We start from the raw sequence: 21,517 nt of genomic DNA on the forward strand, positions 1-21,517 counted from the left end.
TAAAAGAAAATAAAATTAATTACATTTTACATACAGTTTTCTATCTAGTCCTGAGAATGTTATACAATACAAATTGAGCTAAAAATGTATTAATAAATTATACAAAATAATTTTAGTGCAATTTTTACTAGCAAAATAATTTATACAATTCAAAGAAAAGATATGTATACTGGGTAATCAAGTTTTCAAACAGATCTGATATTAATATTTTTATATTCTACATTTGTTACCATATCTTTTCATAGCTTCACTGGCCAAGCACTCTCACTTGCCAGTCACTGTACAACTTCAAGCAATGACATCATTTACTACATTGTAAGCTTACAGGCCAAGCACTCTCACTTGCCACCTGCTTCTCTTTACTGATGCAGAGGCCAAGCACTCTCACTTGCCACCTGCCTCTCTTTACTGATGCAGAGGCCAAGCACTCTCACTTGCCACCTGCTTCTCTTTACTGTTGCAGAGGCCAAGCACTCTCACTTGCCACCTGCCTCTCTTTACTGATGCAGAGGCCAAGCACTCTCACTTGCCACCTGCCTCTCTTTACTGTTGCAGAGGCCAAGCACTCTCACTTGCCACCTGCCTCTCTTTACTGATGCAGAGGCCAAGCACTCTCACTTGCCACCTGCCTCTCTTTACTGTTGCAGAGGCCAAGCACTCTCACTTGCCACCTGCCTCTCTTTACTGATGCAGAGGCCAAGCACTCTCACTTGCCACCTGCTTTCCAGCCATCTGTAACAAATCGTCAACAATATAATTGCAAAACTCTCACTACGATAAACAATTTCTTCGAATATTTTAATTTCATTTCATTTTGAATCCAAACTGTGACTTGTGTACCATTGCCATTTTAACAAATAGGCAACCATATACTTTCACAAATTCTTACTACAGTAAACAACTTCACGTCTAGTATTTGGACTTGTATACTTTATCAAAACATTCAAGTTTAACAGAGTAAGTTAATCTTACTATCACTGTGACTGCAGCGAGGAATTCACTCCCATTTGGAGCTATCTACGCCTTCCAGTCATGTTAACAAATTGACATCAAGATCCTTCTATCAAGTCTCTCGACTTATGTACCTTATCAATACATTCAAATTCAAAGATTACAAGTCAACATCAACATATTGGCATCTATATACTTATATAATTTCCTATTTCAATAACCAACTTGTTTTATGTCTAGTCTCTGGATTTATATTCTTTATAAATACATTCAAATTCAACCATTACAAGTCAACATCAACATATTGGCATCAATATACTTATATCATTTCCTATTTCAATAATCGACATGTTTTATATCCAGTCTCTGGATTTATATTCTTTAAAAATACATTCAAATTCAAGCAGTACAAGTCAAAACCAACATATTGACATCAATATACTTTTATCATTCCCCATTAAATAAACAAGTCTCTATACCCAGTCTCCGGACTTGTGTACCTTATCAATACATTCAAATTCCAGCAATACAAGTCAAAATCAAGAAATCAAAATCATCAAATCATTTATATAGTTCCCCATCAAATAAACAATTCCTTATATCCAGTCTCGGGATTTATCTAGGTACCTTATCAATACATTCAAATTTCAATATTACAAGTCAATATCAACATATCGACGACAAGAATCCTTTATATCCCGTCTCTGGATTTGTGTACCTCATTCAAATTCAAGCAGTACAAGTCAACATCCCCATATTGGCATCAAGATACTTATATCATTTCTCATTTCAATAGAAAACTTCTATTATACAAAGTCTCTGAACTTTTGTTCCTTATTAACACATTCAAATTCATCAATATCATAATTCAAAGTGCAAATCAATATTTACACATTGCTTCTGCTTATATAATTCTTCATTACAGTAAACAACTTCTTTCTATCCAGTACCTGGACTACTGTACATTAACAATACAATATACAATTTCTTAATATCTAGCCTTTGATTCATAAACTGGGACACTACACTTGTATTGATCTTCGATACAATATACACTTTCTCAATATCTAGCGTCAAATTTTTATACTTCATCATTACACTTGTATTGATCTTCAATACAAGTGATCAAGTTGTATTGATCTTTCTCAATGTCTAGCGTCAGATGTTTATACTTCATCATTATTAATTTCTTAATATCTGGCCTCAGATTCATAAACTTAATCATAACACATGTATTGATCTTCAATACAACATACAATTGCTTAATATCCTGTCTTAGATTTATATACTTCATCATTATGCTTGTATCGCTCTTCAATACAATATACAATTTATTTTAAGGACTTGGTTTCGAAAAATTGAGAGTTATGAAAAATATACACAGCTTTTTAAGTATGTTTTATAAAAATTGATTAATAATATTATCACGAGTGACTCCTTACACAAAACCTTCCTTACACAATTCCTTCCATGTAAAACAGTATTAAATTCAGAATCATAAATGACTTTCGTAATTATCAATATCATCAAACTGGTCAATATACAAATCTCAATTTATTACATCTTCTATCTCTGTCTACAATATATATGTATACATATTTTATCTTGTTTAGTTTTCATTAATCATCAATATGATCAAATAGCTATTAAACATTCTTTAGTCAGTTTCTCTACCCATCCCTTATTTATATTCGTTATCTCACAACTAGTACCATATATCTTGTCTAATCAATACTCAATTCTTTATTAGCATTCCAGTTGCTTGTTTTTAATAATTTACAACATAATAAAACGAGAAATGTAGAAGTAATTACATTTTTTTTTTTTTGTGTCCATCTCTTATTTGTATTAAAGCAATGCCTATGGTTAAACTAAATCAATACATGTCTTCTATTATTATTATTTAATAACACAATCAAATTCAATCAGACCACTACAATTTACAATTTTACAACATTACAATGTTTCTGTTAATCCCTTATGGTAGTGGTTAAAAAATATAAATACATAATATCCACTTTCTTCCTCAAGTCGTTTGTTTTCAGCAACAAACAATAGAACCAGCTAAAACAGTACAGAGTGCATACCTTCAAACCTCTCAATTTATCAAAAGTTTATTTATCTAGTCTTGTTTCAATAATTCAACAATATAACCAAACTGAAATAGTATGAATCTTTCAATTTATTTCACATTTCAATACAGAGGCTCATAAGAATTAATAACAGATAATAAAAAAAAATCAGATATCAATTTTCTTCGTCTGGTATTGTTTTATTAATTAACAATTCATTAAAATCACTACACTTCTCAATGCAAGCTTTTCTTTTTAGTTAATACCATTTAATCCAATTATATTATATTTCATTTAATTGTTATTCATTTATTTAGTGGAAAAGCCTTTTGCTCCTTCGGAACTATATCCCTGATGAGGGATACAAAAGCAGAATTGAAGGTGGTGCCGTAGTAACAATTTTAATACAAACAAAGTGACAACAAAGTGCCCCTAGGCCTAGTTTGACTCATGGTTCTTTGTAAATTATTTATGTTGCCTTAAAGTATTGCCTTCTTTAGCTGTGCCCTAACAGGGCCTATAATGGTACTTACTTAGTTTTAAGCCTCTATAACATCAATTGTAACATTATGGAATGCAAATAAATATATACATGAATATAAACATAACCAGATGTCATCATTTTTAAACATAAGTTCCAATAACCACATAAATTGTTCTTTATTTTTATCAGTCAGTTTATTCAATTAATGGTTCAAAACTAATAAATACTAAGCAATGCTCTTTCTTAGTTGTTGACTGTAAAACACTTGTGGTTGTACTTACTGACTTGTTAAGGATTGTTGACACCCCACTGAATTCACTCCTCTGATCCTCCACAATCTTGGTTCCTATTTTATAAGTGGTCAGAATAGACTCACAACATCAATCAAGAAAATCATCATAAACTGTACATGTAATTTTCTGTGAGAGAAGGTCCAACATACAACATGTGCTGAAATTTAGCCTCAGAATAAAATGTCTAACCTCCCAGGAAATTACAAGATTTCCTGTCATAATGAGAGTACCTATATTTGTATGTTTAGAATATTTGATGTGAATATTATCATAAGAGAGTATAGAGAGAAGTGTTAACTTGTATTGTTACCATCCATAAAAGTTCAGGTTCAGTTTATCTATATGTTTTACTGAGTGCCCTGGTATGCATTCGACTTTTTAATTGGCTAGGACAAAATACTTATTAATTGCCTAATCATTTATTCTTTAACCGTCTTACATACTTCTTTTTCAGCATAGTATAATGTATTCTGATGGTATGGCTCCTGTGTAGTATCAGACAATTTTATGTCTAACTAATGTTGTTTCGTTCCAACTCAGACCTATCTCTTATTGACGCAATCGCCATATTCATTTATTAAATTAATAATAATAGACTGCTTTCCGTTCAGATTTCAAAGCCGAAATTTGTTTATTTTGTATTTATTTGATTCTAGTATACATATCTTTAAGCACTTCAGGTTATTTTGAATGGTTGAGGAAACCAGATTGGTCTCAGCATCAAGTGGTGGATTCCAAATTAAAATGAAATCTTTCAAAAAGAATATGTCTGATCCGGCTACTCAGATTACAGACACTACTGAGTTATATTTTCTTCTGATTAATTGACACTACCGAGTTATATTTATTTATTATGCTTCAGTCTGTAAAATCCTTTAAGTAAATAATAATATTTACTACAATTGCTGCATCTTTACTGTGATGAAACTATCCTTAATGTGTTACAGTCCTATAATGTACCTGTTAGCTGTAATGTCATCCAACATTCAGATAGAATAGGCAGTTTAACTTTTTCTAGGTGAAGCAATTTACAGTTAATAATATGGAAAAGATCATTTAACAAGATTACCATTTTTATAATTTTCACTTTAAAATAAAACGTGCATCTTTAAAATAATAACAGGCAATGATATTTGCCATTGGAGAGGCCTATGTCCAGCAGTGGACTGCGATAAGCTGATAATGATGAATGATATTTGCTTGGAATGAAGTTTTACTTAACAATGATGTTTGTATTGGCAGAACCAACATATTGGTAAAATATACTTACTGTCTGAAACATACTGGCTTGAAGCATTTAGTTTCATATAGTTTATGAATAAAAACCAGTTTAGTGTTTATAGTACTTTAAAGTATTTGATTATCCATTATTAATATCTGTTATCACCGCTTGGGATGTACTTAGAATAGTCAAGAGCTGTGTCCAACGGTTTTTGTTGGTTGTCAATTAACCAATTTATTTTCTACTTCTGTTTGTAAGTGATTATGATTATTTCAATTTTAATTATTGTTTTATTGGCTTTATAACGTGAATATCCTATTGTTATATCCTATTTACTTATTTTTGTAGGTACTTTCTTTGTCTATTTCAGTAATGTATGTAAATAATGCATTAACACCAAATTGTTTGGCCATCATCCCCATGAACTATGCAATTAGCTTTACTTGCTTTATTTACTCTTTTCCCATAAATATTGTATGTATTCAATGTGTAGCAAAAATAACACCATACATAATTACTCAGGATAGAAATCTTTACCTCAGACTATCTGCCATGTTCCCAGCTGGTTTATGGATGTCTAATTAAACATATTGTTATACATTTACCCACCTTAGAAATACATGCATCAAATGGATCAATAGCAAGCTCTGTTTACATCCATGTAAAACTGCACTTATATTTTGAATTGCACCCATTATGTACAACAAAATATCTATAACCTAGAGAAAACTCAGTACCGAAGCTCTGAAATGTCGGCTCAAATAGTTTTTAGTATATAGAGCTAAATGTTTCTGGTTTTATATTTGTGTGCCATGACAAGTGGCAAATATGTTTTAAGCACATACCTTTAATAATTGTAATTTTATCCTACATGCATGCACCTGCGTGTGTATGCATGTATACACATGTTTGGGCAATTAAATGATTGTTTTCTATTCCATGGATTAAATTGGAATGCAAAAAAAAATATATACCTATATTAATACTTATACCTGATTGTCCAATGTCTCGGGTACCTGGTAAAATGTTTCATCACGGTGGAGGTGTCTAATCGCCATCAGGCGTAGTGTGTATCAAGCAGTAATCTACACACAAGAATCTTGTCTGGTCGTCGTCATTATTGGCTCCACAAGTCTTTCGCAGTTATAATCTCATCCGATTGTAGGCATTCAGTTTTACTCTTCAATACCATCAGCGTTCACGAGCGGTTTCAATCGTAATCGAGTCGGGATTGGATCGCAATCGAACGTAAATCGAATGTTTTTAAGTAAAATTAGGAGAATCGTGCCCCTGTTGACCATGTCGCTTTGTTTTCCTTGAGTAGAAAAGTCCTTGATGCATTATTGCGGTTGAGCAATCAGTGCTGTGGTCATCTCGTCTTCGTAAAGAAGTGTTTCGCATAGTGTGGCGTGATCATTAATTTCGAGATCATTCGGAGCATTCGCGCCCCATTGGTAACTAGGCGTTTTCTGTTCTTCCCGCTTCTGATATAAGCTAGGGTATGATCTCCTAGCTTTCATCAGAAATAAAACGTCAATTCGTATCACAATAACTTCTTGTATTCACTTTTAAAACACAATTTTTAATAACAATCGTAAGAAAACATAGTTTATCAGTGCACGAAGAAAACGCGCGCTCTATCTGTCAAAATCTTCATAGGGTTGTCATCACGGTGGCAGCAGTGTTGCCCGTATAAAATAAAAGGATCTAACAATTGCTTTGCTAACATTAAAAAGATTAAATCTAAAATTCAGCTTTAGCGCAATAAAATGCAATAAAAAACCATGAATAGAACATAAATTGAACAAGCAAGATATTATTTTATTCAAATGTATTATGAGCACTCATAGCTCTAAGGGACTACTTTTAGGGCGATTTTTCTAGAATCTCTAAGCAGTTAGCCTAAGGCGAAATAGTAAGATCTAGTCACATAATGGTCGAAGCGTGCATCTTTTGACACACGATCTTTTTATTAATGACAAATATAACATTTAGAAGATTTCTTAAGATTGGTTGCAAGAAGTAGTTTATAAGATACATGTGGGCTTTCTTGCCTAACTTACTGTGTACCATACATAGGTCCTTCTAAGCTAAACATGTGGCTAAACTTCAAAGTAATATCCATACAATATTCTGAAATATTAATAGTGTTTTCTTCATAAGAGAAACGTAATTTATAACATTTTTCGCGCTTGACTTCTTTCTGATAAGTTATGACATGATACATCAGTTTTTCAAGGGGACTAAACACTAAATAATGACGCGTAAATATTCGCTTACACAGTTTACTGGTGTTAGACACGACACTTGAAATAAAAAGTAAATACCGGTGATATTTTTTACCTACGTTAGTTTTACAGCAAAAGTTTACCACATAATATAGCGACCATTGCGGATATATATATTTATCATCAATATTTAAAATCTTCTACAGCAGCAAAGCTAAATGTCATTCAACAATATCCTGAATGTTCATGAATTGAAACTACTATGTACTTTTTTGAAAATAAAATCATATTTGAAATTGATAGCCTCGAATGAGATATAAATCAATTCTTATAAGTAACGAGGTATTCGTATTGACATTTCGAAATATCTCAGCCTTTGGCAAATTGAAGAATAATATTACGGAACATTTTTGGCACATGGGAATTTTAACTTAGTCATGTACCCTTTTTACCGAGGAAATGATATAAAATACCTGTTAAGTCGATCCCTTCCCCGTAGAGTGAAATGTCAGGCGTAGGTGCTGATAAACTGCTGCTTGGCTGTATGGACCAACAACCTGCCTACCCACGCTGACGGTGGTTAACGTATAGGAGCTAGGGAAACTTCTGGACCGATTAATGTTGAGGTATCAGAATAAGTTTATCGTGAAAATCTGCTTTACGCTCTATCGTACGAAATTCCAAACGGTTTGAGCTAACTTGAAAGTACCTAACTTAGAAAAGAAAAACTAGGGTTCGCAGAAGGCCTTGATAGTCGACCAATAACGTAATTAGTGCGGGACTCTCACTGGGCTTAATTAATTTAACACTACCGTGTTTTAGACTTTAGAGGAAGACCCTAAAGTGCTTATTTTGAATAGGTAGAACAGAATCAATATTAAATTCTCAGTATATAAATAAATAATAAATAAATATAAATAATGTCGGGACACCTTTTTCACACACGGTCGGTTAGCCCCATGGTAAGTTATTTATTAACTTGTGTTATGGATGCTAACACAACTGATAAACTACATATAGCTACATAATATACATATTTATAAATACATATCATAACACCCAGACCACGGCCAACAAGCATGCTCATCACACAAATGTCGACCGAACCGGGAATCGAACCCGGGACCTCAGGTTCGGCGGTCCGGCATGATGACCATTGCGCCATCGAGGTCGTCAGCGCGTATGCGGACAGTTTACTTAAAATCGGTGCCCAATGCCACAAGTAATTTCCCGGCGTTGGAAAGCAAAGCAATATTCCCGAAATATTAAAGGATTTAGCTGAGAATCCTTGCTAAACTGACCCTGTAAACAAGAATGAAACGAGCATCTAAATTTAAATAACTGTCATATTCCATGAACATTTTCCTTGTAACGTTTACTCCGTTTCGTATGCACTTGTTTGGAGGACGAGATAGGTAAGGTTAAGACCTTGACCCACTTCAAAACTGCGTGTATTGTGGTCTGACCCACCTGTCGATCGTTTGGGTTTTGACAGCAAACTTTTGGAACCTGTTGACATGTTTGACAGCTGCCCTTGACTTCTTGATTGGTTCATTGAAGATCGCAACGGGTTTTTCGACGAAATTGAATTCTTATTGATCGGCAGGAACGATATTTCATTGGAATTGGCTGAATAAGTGATGACGGCATTATATTTAATGGAGCTAGGGGGTTTACTTTAATCAATAAAAAAATAATTCATTGACTTTGCTGTATTTTTGTTCGCGATCGAATTTAAGGATGAAGGCTGCGTATGTCCATGAATAAACTGAAATGATCACTGGACTGCGGCCAAGACATCTTCAGGACAATATCACAGCCCTGTCAATTTGAATATAAAAGTGCTAGAAATAGAGAACCGCTGCAGGAAAATTGAATGCAATAAATAATATTATTGAGGCTGGCGCACTCGAGAACCAACAACACTATACCAGAAGTGTTATAGTTTTGCATTATGTTCCGTATGCACCATTCTATTATGAAGGACTTGCCAGGTAAGGTCCCAACCTTGGCCTAGTTACCGCCTGACCAGAGCGTGAGCTTCGGACTTTACGTGCATTTATTTTGCGACACCCTCACTCGGCGTATATCGAAGGAAAATACGTAAAATACACCAGCTGTTGCGATATTTTACGTTGTTTTTAGTCGATTGCTTTTCCGTTCCCACGAAGTTATCTGCATAATGCATTACTGCTTGATGAAAATGGGTTTCTGCTGACAAATACGTAGTACCAACTCAGGTGCACGCTTAAGTAACTTTTATACATTTTTGCATAATGGCAGACTGGAGTCGTAGTCCCTCGTAACTGGCACGTTGAAAGACCATCATAATGTGAAGATACCTAGGTCTATTTTCATAAGGAATTGCGCTGCGATTTTTTTCCTGAATAAAAGGGGTTTAAGATGTCTTATTTGCAATTTTAGATGTCAATACGATTTTCCACAGATAGAAAGGCCAAAGGTAATAATTTGATATCATGATACATCCCCACGTTGTGCCTCAGGACTGCTATTAAATTGCACTCGTAAAAGGACACTTCGTGGACATATTTTATGGCGAAAATATATCCATTTTATATTACCTACTCTCTTTGAAAAGCTTCCGTGGCAAAAATGTTCAGTTAGGTACTTTTTGAGTCGGGTTACAGCCGCTGTAAAAATGCTATAAACTTTTGTCTTATTCTAATTAGTGAAGAGACTCTGTAAGCGTTTTGTGAAAATGGTTTTACTTATTTTCGATCTACTAAAGACATCTTTGACTCTTCAGCTTTTTATGTGTTGGTAATACCGTGTAGATTTTTAAGAGCAGACTTTGCAGTATTTAAATTGCCATGTGGTTCTTTTCAAACAAATTCAGTTAAGATGCATAGTGGAGGTCATATGCAGATTTGTAGCGATACTTAGATAAAACTAAAATGGCCGTCTCTCGGGTACTAAAGTTATTCAAAGATGTTGCAGCTATTCTGTTATGTGCTTTAAGATTTAGACCGAACTATAGGATAAAGTGCAACAATTACGCGGCGATGTCTCCTTAATGAAACATTACTTACACCACCGGAACGTACTTAGTGACGTCTTAGCTCTTGTTTCCTTGCAAACTAATGCATAAACTTGGAACTATCGTAAGTCTTAGACAAACAACCTTGTGCCATATAGCCGGCTGGCTAGAGACCACGATCATAATATTCCTGCCCCAGTGCTTCTAAATAATTCATGCTAGAAAGGCTCACACGTACGTCTCCAGTCTCGGGGCTTGCACGCCAGTTCGCTAGCTCTACCTGTGGCCTATAAATTGAACATATTTGAATAATAAATTGATACACGAACGAATTCGATGGATAAAGAAACACACGCCAATATGGAATTCTAGTCTAGCTAACGTTTGTATAGTGAATTATGTGGAAACGTACGTCTACAAATGGTATATTATTTAACTTGAATTTTCCTTTCACTTGAGGGTAAAAAACCGCTAAAGAACCATACCTCGGCGCAATCGATGGCTCTAATTGATACGCCAAACGAAGCGAAATTGATGGACACGCAGTTAAATTTTCTATCCAATTAATCTGTTACGATTCACAGTGACACGATACAATATACTTTCTGAGAACTATTATTATCGTTATGACAGATCATCATTTGATTATTTCGTGCTCAATTGCATAGTGTTAATGAATAGACATTGATTTCTCAAAAAGACAAATCGCGGGTAAACAAAGTTTTAAGGATTTTATAGCAACTTACACTTATTTAGGATGCAGTACCCCTTTTCTGCAATGAGCTCGAACAGAAAGCATAACAAGTTGGATTAGTAATTAATGAATTCCATTACGTTTTTAACGATACCATTTCTTCAATCGACAATTACACATAACATCGAACACGATACTGAGAATCCGTTCAACACAACTAATTCCTTGAATTAGGAATGCTGGAAGTGAAAACGTAGGTACTTTCCATTAGCAAAGCGTACAGACTTTATAGAGCCTAAATAATTTGTAGCAGATTACGTCTGTGTATGGTTCGAATTTGAATGCAAAGGGTACGAGGCTAAGGTAACGTTTGCCAATAATCACGATAACAATAGGGTTGCCTTATCCAGATGTAGCTCGGCCATCTGGGAAAAATAACAAGCAATACGTTTATGTAAATCGACGTTCACGGTTGTGAATATGAAACTACACAGAAAATAACATTGGCAATTTAAACTGAACTGTAGAGCTTTTTAGATATTCCACAAAGCTAAAATGTAACAGACAATCTGCATATTTCTACGATCTTTCGTTAAATACTTGGGAGTTTAAACAATCTATTTAATCCGCCCACTTTAAATTCGGGGAACAAATTCCGTAGGTTTAAATTTGCAAATTGGGCGGATTCATGTAACGATGGGTATATATGGGGACGCAAGCGTGACGTATACATGGGCTGTCTAAAAGGGACGTTTGGAACTTTCAACCCTACGCTCGCCGGGTGTTTGGCGTGTCAACGTGACTGCGGTCACGGCCGGGCGGTAGCACGCAGAAATAGACTGAGGGCGTATGTTTGACAGGTTAAACGCATTGTTATTTGGATGTCACCTGGTGAGAGATGCGTGTGGGACATCTGGCTTTAGCACGCTCACGTTATGGCAAACTCTCTGCCTACACACTCTGATCAGACCCTTATAAAATAAACAGGAGTTTCGAAGTGCTCTTTGGTTTACAGATTACGTCAACTTCCGATGACATTTTGCCTGAGTTCATTTTTATTTTATGAGACAAAAAATCATGAGGAAAGTTAACTTGAAATAAAAATGAGTTAAAAATGTATCAAACTTATCAAATTTGCGTGGGCCACACAAAAATAGAAAAAGTTTGATCTAGTCTTCCGAAGCAAATCCTTTTTCAGGAAAAATAGATTTAGTACAACTTTATCCTATTGGCAGAACATTATTTATTTATATACTTTAGCTTCCCGTCCTGATACCTATATGTATATAGACGATACATCTGATATGCGAGTCATAGATAAACATTATTGATCTAGGTAAAAACTGGAATTTCATTAAATATGTTCAGACAGAAAAAGGGGTATTTGGACCCCACAACTTTATAAAAAAAACATCAACACTCTGTATCAAACATAATACTAAAAGCTTATTTTATCTCAACCCACCACTGAGCAATTACGGGTCTTAAATACCTTTAAAAACATAAAAGTAAAAAATAACGAGATATTCTAATTATAGTATTAAAACAAATGAAAGGTCGAGATTTCTGCGGGAGCTAAGTGTGAACAGTAAAATCCGTTGCGACGCCGATTTGTCACGAAAGAATTTTAAACTGTGCGATAATTTACGAAATCCTTTACGGCATACAGCGTCAAGAGTACCATTTTGTCGAAACGAAACGAAATTAACTGCGAGACAAATGGTGACAGTGAGAACGTGTGAGTTTTGTGTTGTTAATGCGTCTGCATGTTAACCGTTAATCGCTATGTATTTCACAATGTATTTAACTTTATGTGAATTGTGATGGTACTTTTTGTTCGCATTCAAAAAGTTTCCCAAATAACTTATATTGCAATGTTTTCCTCTAGTAAAAAAATACGATATTCAATGTCCTACGGACATGTAGATACGTAATCCTCGCGATCCTAAGAAACCCAATTCAAACGGCCTACTTTTAAAACTGACAATCAAATTCCTCTACCGTCGAAACATTGACACTATAGTACACTCAAAATACTATACTTAAATATAAGTACTCACCAGCAGCATCGGTGTTAACGGTAGGCTGCGCAAGAGTTCGTTTCGGCGCGCTGCTGGTAGTGCGCGGTGACGGCTGTGCGCGCCTGCACGGAGGTGTGCACTCCGGTCCATTCGGACGCTGAAACAATGGAGAAAAAAATTAAAGATAAGTCTGTTTTCTATAGATCTAGAATTACACTAAATAAAGTTAAACTTGGTAGGGGTTAAAGAATTTAACAATTTAACATGCCTTTCCTGTTTCGGAATTCAATTCGATGGGCGTACATATACCAAGAATTATATTGTTGTTTTTGTATTATTCAATAGTTAAACATTATCTTTTGCATAATACAGGAAGAGTGCATTTAGTGCACCTGTATTTATAAAATATGTAAAACAAAGCCTCATAAACATTTAGGACATAAAACTGAGTGTTTCGTTTCGACCACAAATTAGGAAAAATTAACCAAAAATTAGGTTAATTTTTCACAAAAGAGTTGCGTGTGGTTAATCTATTAACGCAATAAGAATTTACAGGCCTAGTACATAATAAACATACAAATTCAAAGAAGACAACTTAAAGTTGAAAAAAACAACTGCATAAATTCATTAATTTAAACAAATTCATAATAATTCAATTTTATAGTCAAATAAATATAATATTTCTACACAGAATTAAATGCAAAGTATTTCTTTATAATAAGTCGTTTAAATTTTCATTATGACTTTTAAGCTTATTTGCTCAATCATAAAAGAAACTCCGACCGTGAACTTGAGACACCCTTGACCTCAAGAGTTAAGACTTTGAACTGAAGTACAATAATTATAAATTATTTACTCATTCTCAAGTATAATGAAGGACTACTTAATAATTTGTAAAGATCTCGTCTGAAATAATAGAGATAAAACGTTTAGTCTAAGAGTATATAATAGGCTTGCTTCTCAGTGTGATCCATCAATGAAATTAATTGAATTGTTGTCATGATGGCATTATTATTGAGAATTCTTGGTATCTGATAGCATAATATGGGAGATTAATAACCCTGATAGAGATGAAGTTCGATCATTAGATTACAACGAAGACTTTACGCCAATTTATTTTGCCAAAACTACGTAAAGGGGTAAATTGTCATACATTTTTGATACTATACTATATTTACAGTATTGAATCCGTGATTGAATTACAATTATTTACTCAAAATCAAATCGACTTTTCGTCTAACAAATTAGTCAAATACAGCCTTGAGGTCCATCCAAAGCGTCAAAATAACCAAAAATAAATTACTCTTAACTAATATTTCATACGGCCATTGACTTATGACATTGAATTTGGAACCGTACCTACTGAATATAGAAAATAGATACTGTCTAAACCACTTACCATTTTATTTATTTTATACTCCTTAAAGTAAATTCTCATATTGGCAACAGAATGACTCTTTAACTTTATGCGTTACATAGAATTAAGAGTCGGACTCACTTATTCACTTCACGTCTGACTATTGTACGTTTATACCTAAAAGTTAAATGATAAGCTCATAGCTCCTAGTGATGTCATGGATACAACCTTTGAAGAATTTCTAGTGCGTAAGTGTACCTTCAAGAAATATATTTAAGACCCGAAATGAAATAAAAGATTTGGCATTTGTGCCTACTCAGCGTTAACTTACAACATAAAGGCATCTTTTTATCCAGGTGCGGGAATAAGCTCCCTTTACGAAGAGAAGAAACCCGCAGACGAAAGATAGTATTAGAATAATTATTTGCAGTAGCATCCCAAGTTCAGTGAATGTAACAGCTGTGGCGTCTGTTCATTACAGGTTTCTAGTTAAGTTCGCTTGATAGAGACTGCCTATGTTTGACTACGAAGGTGCATACAGTGTTTGATTGGAAACTTAAACTTAGACTGGATCTAGAATCCCGCTTAACTTGCACAACTAAGTATTAACTCGTTACTAAGAAAATCAAAACTGTTCTTGTAGTTGAAATAGGTATTGTTGGAAAGATTAATTAACTGAATACGAAAACCGACAAAGAACTTCAAAAAACAATAAAAACAGTCGGCGAACTTCAGTGAGTAGCCCTTTTTGCGTAGGGTTTCCCATTACCTCTCCAACTTAGTTGGCAAGGAAACATCGAAAGAACTTATATAATTAAGGGTATTCGCAAATGTTTACTCTACCCCGGGTACCGCAAACTGCCTTAATTCGCCCGAAAAATATCCGCAGCTCTTACTTAGACAGATTAAATTAATCTACTTCAGGTCACCCTTTTCTAAGAGTATATTTAAGCTCAAGGATTCTTGGCGATATTAAAATTCTAAGAAGATCATGGATCGTAAATTGTGAAGCGAAAGGCAAATAATTACTCAAATATTGAAATATTAATTTTCTGTACAAAGTAAAACTTGACTATCAAACTAATATTGAAGTTCGATATATTAGTGCTTGAAGAAAATTCAACACTGGATGGCTAAACTAACACAAAAGTGGAGCCTAATATTGACAAACTCATACGCCGGTTTGAGACATAGAACAATGTGCGTAGGACAAAGTTTCGAGAACCTATTTACTGGCAGACCAAAACCATGTTATGTTAAACAATTTTCTGCAAAACTTTGATACAAATTCTTGAGTAGATATGTCAAGGAGAGGAGTAAGACATTTGGAACCTGGTTATCTAGGCCGCTAGGTTGTAGGTAATAGTTACCTACTCAAAGAATTCGACGAATTATGTCAAGGACGAAATTATTACAATTCTTGTGAGACAAAATTAGATTACGTAGGACTTATGAAAACAAGGGAAGGGAACAAAGTGTTTAATTTATGATTGTTAATTTGCTGAATGCGAACTAGAGAAAAAGCCAAAAAGATCAATTAGGGTTACAAGTCAAAGCTGTGGGAGGATGTGGGCTTGATAGACTGAAAATATTGTTTTCACAGTAAAGTTAATTTAACAACTTATGCAAAATCAACAATATTTTTAATCGATCAGGGAGATTCTGAACATAATTATGGAATTTCTGTTATCAATGAAAATTACATACTGTAGGTACGTTTGGAGAACTAAAGGATTAAACAAGTCGAGTACTTAATGATAACTTATCAACAGTCTTAATAAAACAAACCACTCTATTTTATCGCTAACACAAAACAAGTTAAATTAGTTCTAAATCTGAGAACAATGTAAGCTCGCAAACTAGATGTTTCGAAACCGCTTAGATCTCGGTCTGTGGCAGGACAACCTTCAACGGCTAGATAGATTGTCTGATCTACGTAACTTAAGCCAACGAACTATCTGCTCTATGCAAATTTGTAATACTAAACTTAGATATCAAGTATTCGGTACTTGAAGTTTGAACGCGTTCAATCGAATTGAGCTGTAAAATTATGCAATGATTATAACACCTATGAATATGATCGAATTGATACTTGTAAAATAAAATATGGCTATAAATTCTCAAACCTTAATCTCTTTATAATGTAAGCAGATTATGATTGATTCAATAAACTTTGTTTAAATAAAATGGTATTTTGACTGTCAGTCAACTTACAGCCAATCACAAATTCACTTAGTTAAATATTGATCAGTTGAAAACAGTAAAATGAGGGATTTTATGTGCTTAACTTTGTATCCTTGTCCATTAGCTGTTGACAACATAATGCTGAGTCGAATCCGCAGGATTAGTTAAATGAAAACTTTTATTTAATGTGGCTTTTGGTAGTTACTATCAGACTTAGAATAGACGGAGTATTTTTAGATAACAGATTTAATTTAGCAATTATAATTCAACCAAGAATATTACTTTTATTTTAGCTTGTATTACAGGTAGTTTGCATAGGTAGTTTAAATATGTGTACTTTCCATAAACTGCAAAACAAGCTATAAATTAGTGACACAATATCGCATGTTATATTTAAAGTAGCACGCACACATACCTCAAGTTTTAATAACTCTTTAATTACTCGATACGTAAATAAGCAGACAGTTATTTCTACATAAGCAGATATTTATTTCTTACGACTGCCTTAATTTTATGTTCCAATAAAGCGGAAAATCGAATGACTAGTAAGTAGTGTGGTATAGAATTTTCAGTTATTAGCTGTCATAGTATATTACTAAGATAATTAATAAGTGAAATTATGGACAAACTATTGTGGTTGTTTTACTGCTTATTGATTACTGGAAATATTTGAATAATTAACATGTTTGTCTCGTTGAAAAATACGTGCCTACTTTCTAGAAGAAAAAAATACAATCAATATATGCTACCTGTACTTCATAATTACAAGTTTAACGATTAATCTGTATTGTATATACAACATGACAGAATTTTAATATGTATCTACTTATTTACGATGTAACTTAGGGAAGATCCACTAAAGAGTGACCTATCACGATTTTAATAAAGGGCACTTTATTTACCAAGGGACTACCAAATATATGGAACGTTCTGTCACCATGGAAACTTAAGATTTCGTAATTAGGCAGGACTTAAAGTATGTGATGTATATTTGGCAGAAACTATTCTGATATCATGTCTCCTTTATAAGTTCTAAGATGAAACCGAATCACTAATTAAGATGTTGGCGCGAAGGGGCTTGGCGCTTATCATAAGGCTTAAATATACGATTCAATAGAACAGTGTAGGCCGAAAAACACAGCTCAAAACCCACATAGATTGAGTAATATCCCTATCTAGAATAAGATCTAGCTATTACTAAAAAGAGAAGGGTTATTTAATGATAGAAGCTACCTACATCCTAAGCCTTTTAAGCAGCATTGACTTATAGTTTGATTTAGCCTTCTTAAAATTTGTTGTTAGAGGAAACTAAATGGATTGATTTTCACTATTAAATTTAAATAACTGTAATCTGCAAAGTAACTATAAAGATTGATTCTGAAAGAGAACTGAACCTAATCAAATTCATCTTTCCTTAAGTCCTTTCAAAGTAACTGAAAAGTATACCTAAGTATTTCCCATCAATTTCTGAGTTCACAAACGTAAATAAAACTGTAATCTACTTGATAGACTGCAACATAATTTTCTCCGAGACAAGAGCGTCACGACGGCACACTTATTCACCATACAAGGCGTCATTCACGAGGTTACTGATTAACTTCTACTTCCGACAACAATACCCGTATTCACTTATCGGTTAATTCAATGTCGTCTAACAAAACGGAAACGTTACACTGAAAGTGTTGCTAATAGATTTCTAAATACGTTTACTTTGTTGTAATTACGACGACAAATTGGATAAAAGGCGATATGTATCATGACATCATTAGTGGTTATGAGGACATAAAAATATTATCAAAACAACTGCATAGTATATAAGACGATCAACTTCCAAAAAACGTCCAAAACAAGATAAAAACCGAAATAACTTTCAATCACTGTTTCAAAACACAAACCATTTAAACGTAACTATTACACAAAACTATAACATAGAAACTATATACAATCGCACATAAATCACGATACAAACGGCAATAGAGACATGCGCAGACGCCGATGCGCGTAAACACGCGCGGAGTGAGTTCGCAACTGCGATATGGAGTCACGAGCGGCGCGAGCGCACCTTCTTTCACTTCGGTACGACCATTCATAACAACACCTGGTTACAATTTGACAAGAACTAAAGTATTTTACCCTATCAAAATTAAAATTACAAACAAACATTAAAATGTAAAAGAAAATGATGACATATTAATTATGTACCTATCTACAGCCTTTATGAAAAGATGAAATAACACAAATATAGGAGAGTATCAATACAATGTTTCTTGCGTAATAATCAGAAACGCGCTTGCCAAACAATATGATTTCATTGGCACTTTCCCCACAAAATACTTTATTGCAACGGATATGGTGGTGACAATGACAGATAACTCTAGTTGACTGCGTCGGGGCATCGGTTTTGATTTGACAATATGGACGATTATCGATTTTGTCAAGTTGAGATTAAATATTTCTGCATTTGATGCGAACATCTTATAGCCATATTCGGTTTGTCCGATACTTCATACAAACAAGCTATCAGGTAGGAAATTGACAATTACATCGACCAGGTACTTGCAGGTACATACATGATCATTATGTAATCATGTCTTTAAACAATAAACACACATCATGCTAATTAAATTTCTATGCGCTCATGATGTCACTAAATGCACGCTCCTGCTAATTATTCTAATATGGCGTGCAATTAAAATACCACTTCCTAGTACTGGTGAAAATTAACCGAAGATACTTGCACGGAAACCGGAACGGGTTTAATATTCATTTGTAACGTTTTAACGGTCAAATGGGTATTAGAACATACGTGCAGAAGATAGGATCAATTATCCACAAACCTTCTTGACAGTCGGGTTAAAAATGTTCATTATTTAACTTTTAATCTGACAACTGATTTCGAGTGATGATCCAACTAGAATTACTCAGTCTAAGAGATAAATATTGTATGCCAAAAAATACTGCATGACCAATGTTATACCTAATGTAAATAAATGGTCCACTTAAATTACAATTGAGGTCAAACGCCTAATGACCACAACGGATTTCACGGTAACATACAGGATTAGGCACATACCACGATTTGCATTACCGAGATAGATGTCGTACAGTCGGTGACAAAAGCTGTTACTAGTTAATACGCATTATATTGACATAATGCGGTTAATACCTAAGTACATTGTAGTAAATAGGATGAGTAGTATACAACCTGTGGTTTATTGTACTGATTGCGGTTGTTGTCAAAACAAAGAAAACATTTACGATGGTTCATTAGTATACGAAGTTAAAAATGCATTCCATGTAGAATGTTTAGACAAGCCATTTTTTCGATATAATACTAAATTACTTCAACAGTTGAAATAGGTCCATATACTTCATACCCACGCCTGAACGATCATCAACGTAAATAAGAATGATTCAACATAATAAATACCAAATCATAGTATTTATACATATTGGAATGATCTCAGCTACTTAGAATAAAAATAATAACAGATGACATGACAGCAGGTTAAGAAAAAAAACTTGAGTATAAAGGCTCGAGCAGACCGGATGCGTATGCGTAACCACGCGCGTAGTCACGCGCGTAGTTACGGCGTAACCATGAGTTGTAATGTATGGAAATGTATGAGACAGGCCACACCGCTTGCGTAACGACGCGCGTGTCTACGTTGCGCAAGCGGTGTGGCCTGTCTCATACATTTCCATACATTACAACTCATGGTTACGCCGTAACTACGCGCGTGACTACGCGCGTGGTTACGCATACGCATCCGGTCTGCTCGAGCCTTAAACCTGCACACTAAGATACAAAACACGTCATATATACTGACTTTATTTATTAATATCATCAAATCTACAAGGATTTAACAGATATAGAAGAACAAAACCTACCAATATTAACAATATAAAAAAAAACAGAGATATACTCTGAATGCTAACTAAAAGGATCATATTCGTGGGAAATGAGATCAGCAAAAAAACAAACATTAACCTTCAACACAGCTGATCATAAAAAATAATCATTATTATGCATTACACAAGAGAGATTACAAAAAGTAAAAGTAACACCTTCGCAAGTGTAACATAAGAAAAAATACGCATGCATAAGTTAAGAGAATGATACAGAATATTATTCTAGTTTGCGAAAAGAAACGAACAATAAGACGAACACTAAATTCGAAAGATTAAGAAATGCTGATAGAACAATCTTTCTTTATCTGCTTTTTAAAATTCACATTTAATCTCGGAGACCTAAGAATTTGCAAATTCTTGCTAGTGTATCTTTCTTGCAAAGGCTTTCTTGAAAAGAGATAACGCAATGAATTTGTTTATAATTGTGGCAGAGTCGGTGGTTCGCTATTTACGCATTGATCATAAATAATTTGGTAGGAGCTTTAAGCGAAAGCGTAATTTATGAAAATTGAGGTACAATATAATAGGAGGGATCAACGTCAGACAAAATGCAATTAATTTCGTGTTCAGCTCATGTGCGATGGATTGTATCAAAATATGAACATTTATTGCGGCTGTTTTTAGCACAATTTAAGCCTGAGTATCAGTGGTAATGATGAACGATAGTCAAATGAAATATCAGGCAGACTGACCATGTCAGCAAAAACACGGTCTACTATATCCATATTTATTTCAATAAAAGGATAAATCATAAGAGTTCGGGTTTAAACTGCCAAACTCCACAACGTGCAGTAGTAGTGGTTTTCGCAGATGAAAAACCACTAGATCATCGAGGTAAATTCTAATCATTTTACCATCAATATACACGGATTTAACGCAAAAACAAATAGAAAGCAATATCGACATGTAGTCAGTCATGCACCAATTAAACAACATGAACTAGAGCAAAATCCATGAAAGTTAAAGTCTATACTTAGCCAACCCGTTAAGGGGGCGACAGAATCAGTGCGAAATAACGATACATCAATTAAAGACAGGCTACCAACATGTCTAACCAAGCGAATACAAAATAAAATCACGCAACGGACTAACAACTACGGT

General features: G+C 34.2%; 1 protein-coding gene and 1 long non-coding RNA gene across 9 annotated transcripts in view; both read right to left on the reverse strand.

The window, feature by feature from the left end:
- LOC124635134 (supervillin-like) overlaps positions 1 to 21,517 on the reverse strand; it is a 206,710-nt gene that overhangs the window by 151,403 nt on the left and 33,790 nt on the right. For 6 of the 8 annotated variants that reach the window (XM_047170931.1, XM_047170929.1, XM_047170930.1 and 3 more), the window contains exon 4: positions 13,003 to 13,120. In XM_047170931.1, the coding sequence (XP_047026887.1) occupies positions 13,003 to 13,120 (118 nt within the window). Of the gene's footprint in view, positions 1 to 13,002; positions 13,121 to 14,362; positions 14,496 to 21,517 lie in introns of those variants that run through there. The other 2 variants (XM_047170934.1, XM_047170933.1) reach the window with 1 other exon arrangement.
- On the reverse strand, positions 111 to 6,729 carry LOC124635139. Its single transcript, XR_006984973.1, has 2 exons — positions 6,015 to 6,729; positions 111 to 732 (listed from the first exon to the last, which is right to left on the reverse strand). It is a non-coding gene; the product is annotated as an uncharacterized LOC124635139 (long non-coding RNA).

Source organism: Helicoverpa zea, chromosome 12 (assembly GCF_022581195.2).
Source record: "Helicoverpa zea isolate HzStark_Cry1AcR chromosome 12, ilHelZeax1.1, whole genome shotgun sequence".
In the NCBI taxonomy this organism is placed as follows: Eukaryota; Metazoa; Arthropoda; class Insecta; order Lepidoptera; family Noctuidae; genus Helicoverpa; species Helicoverpa zea.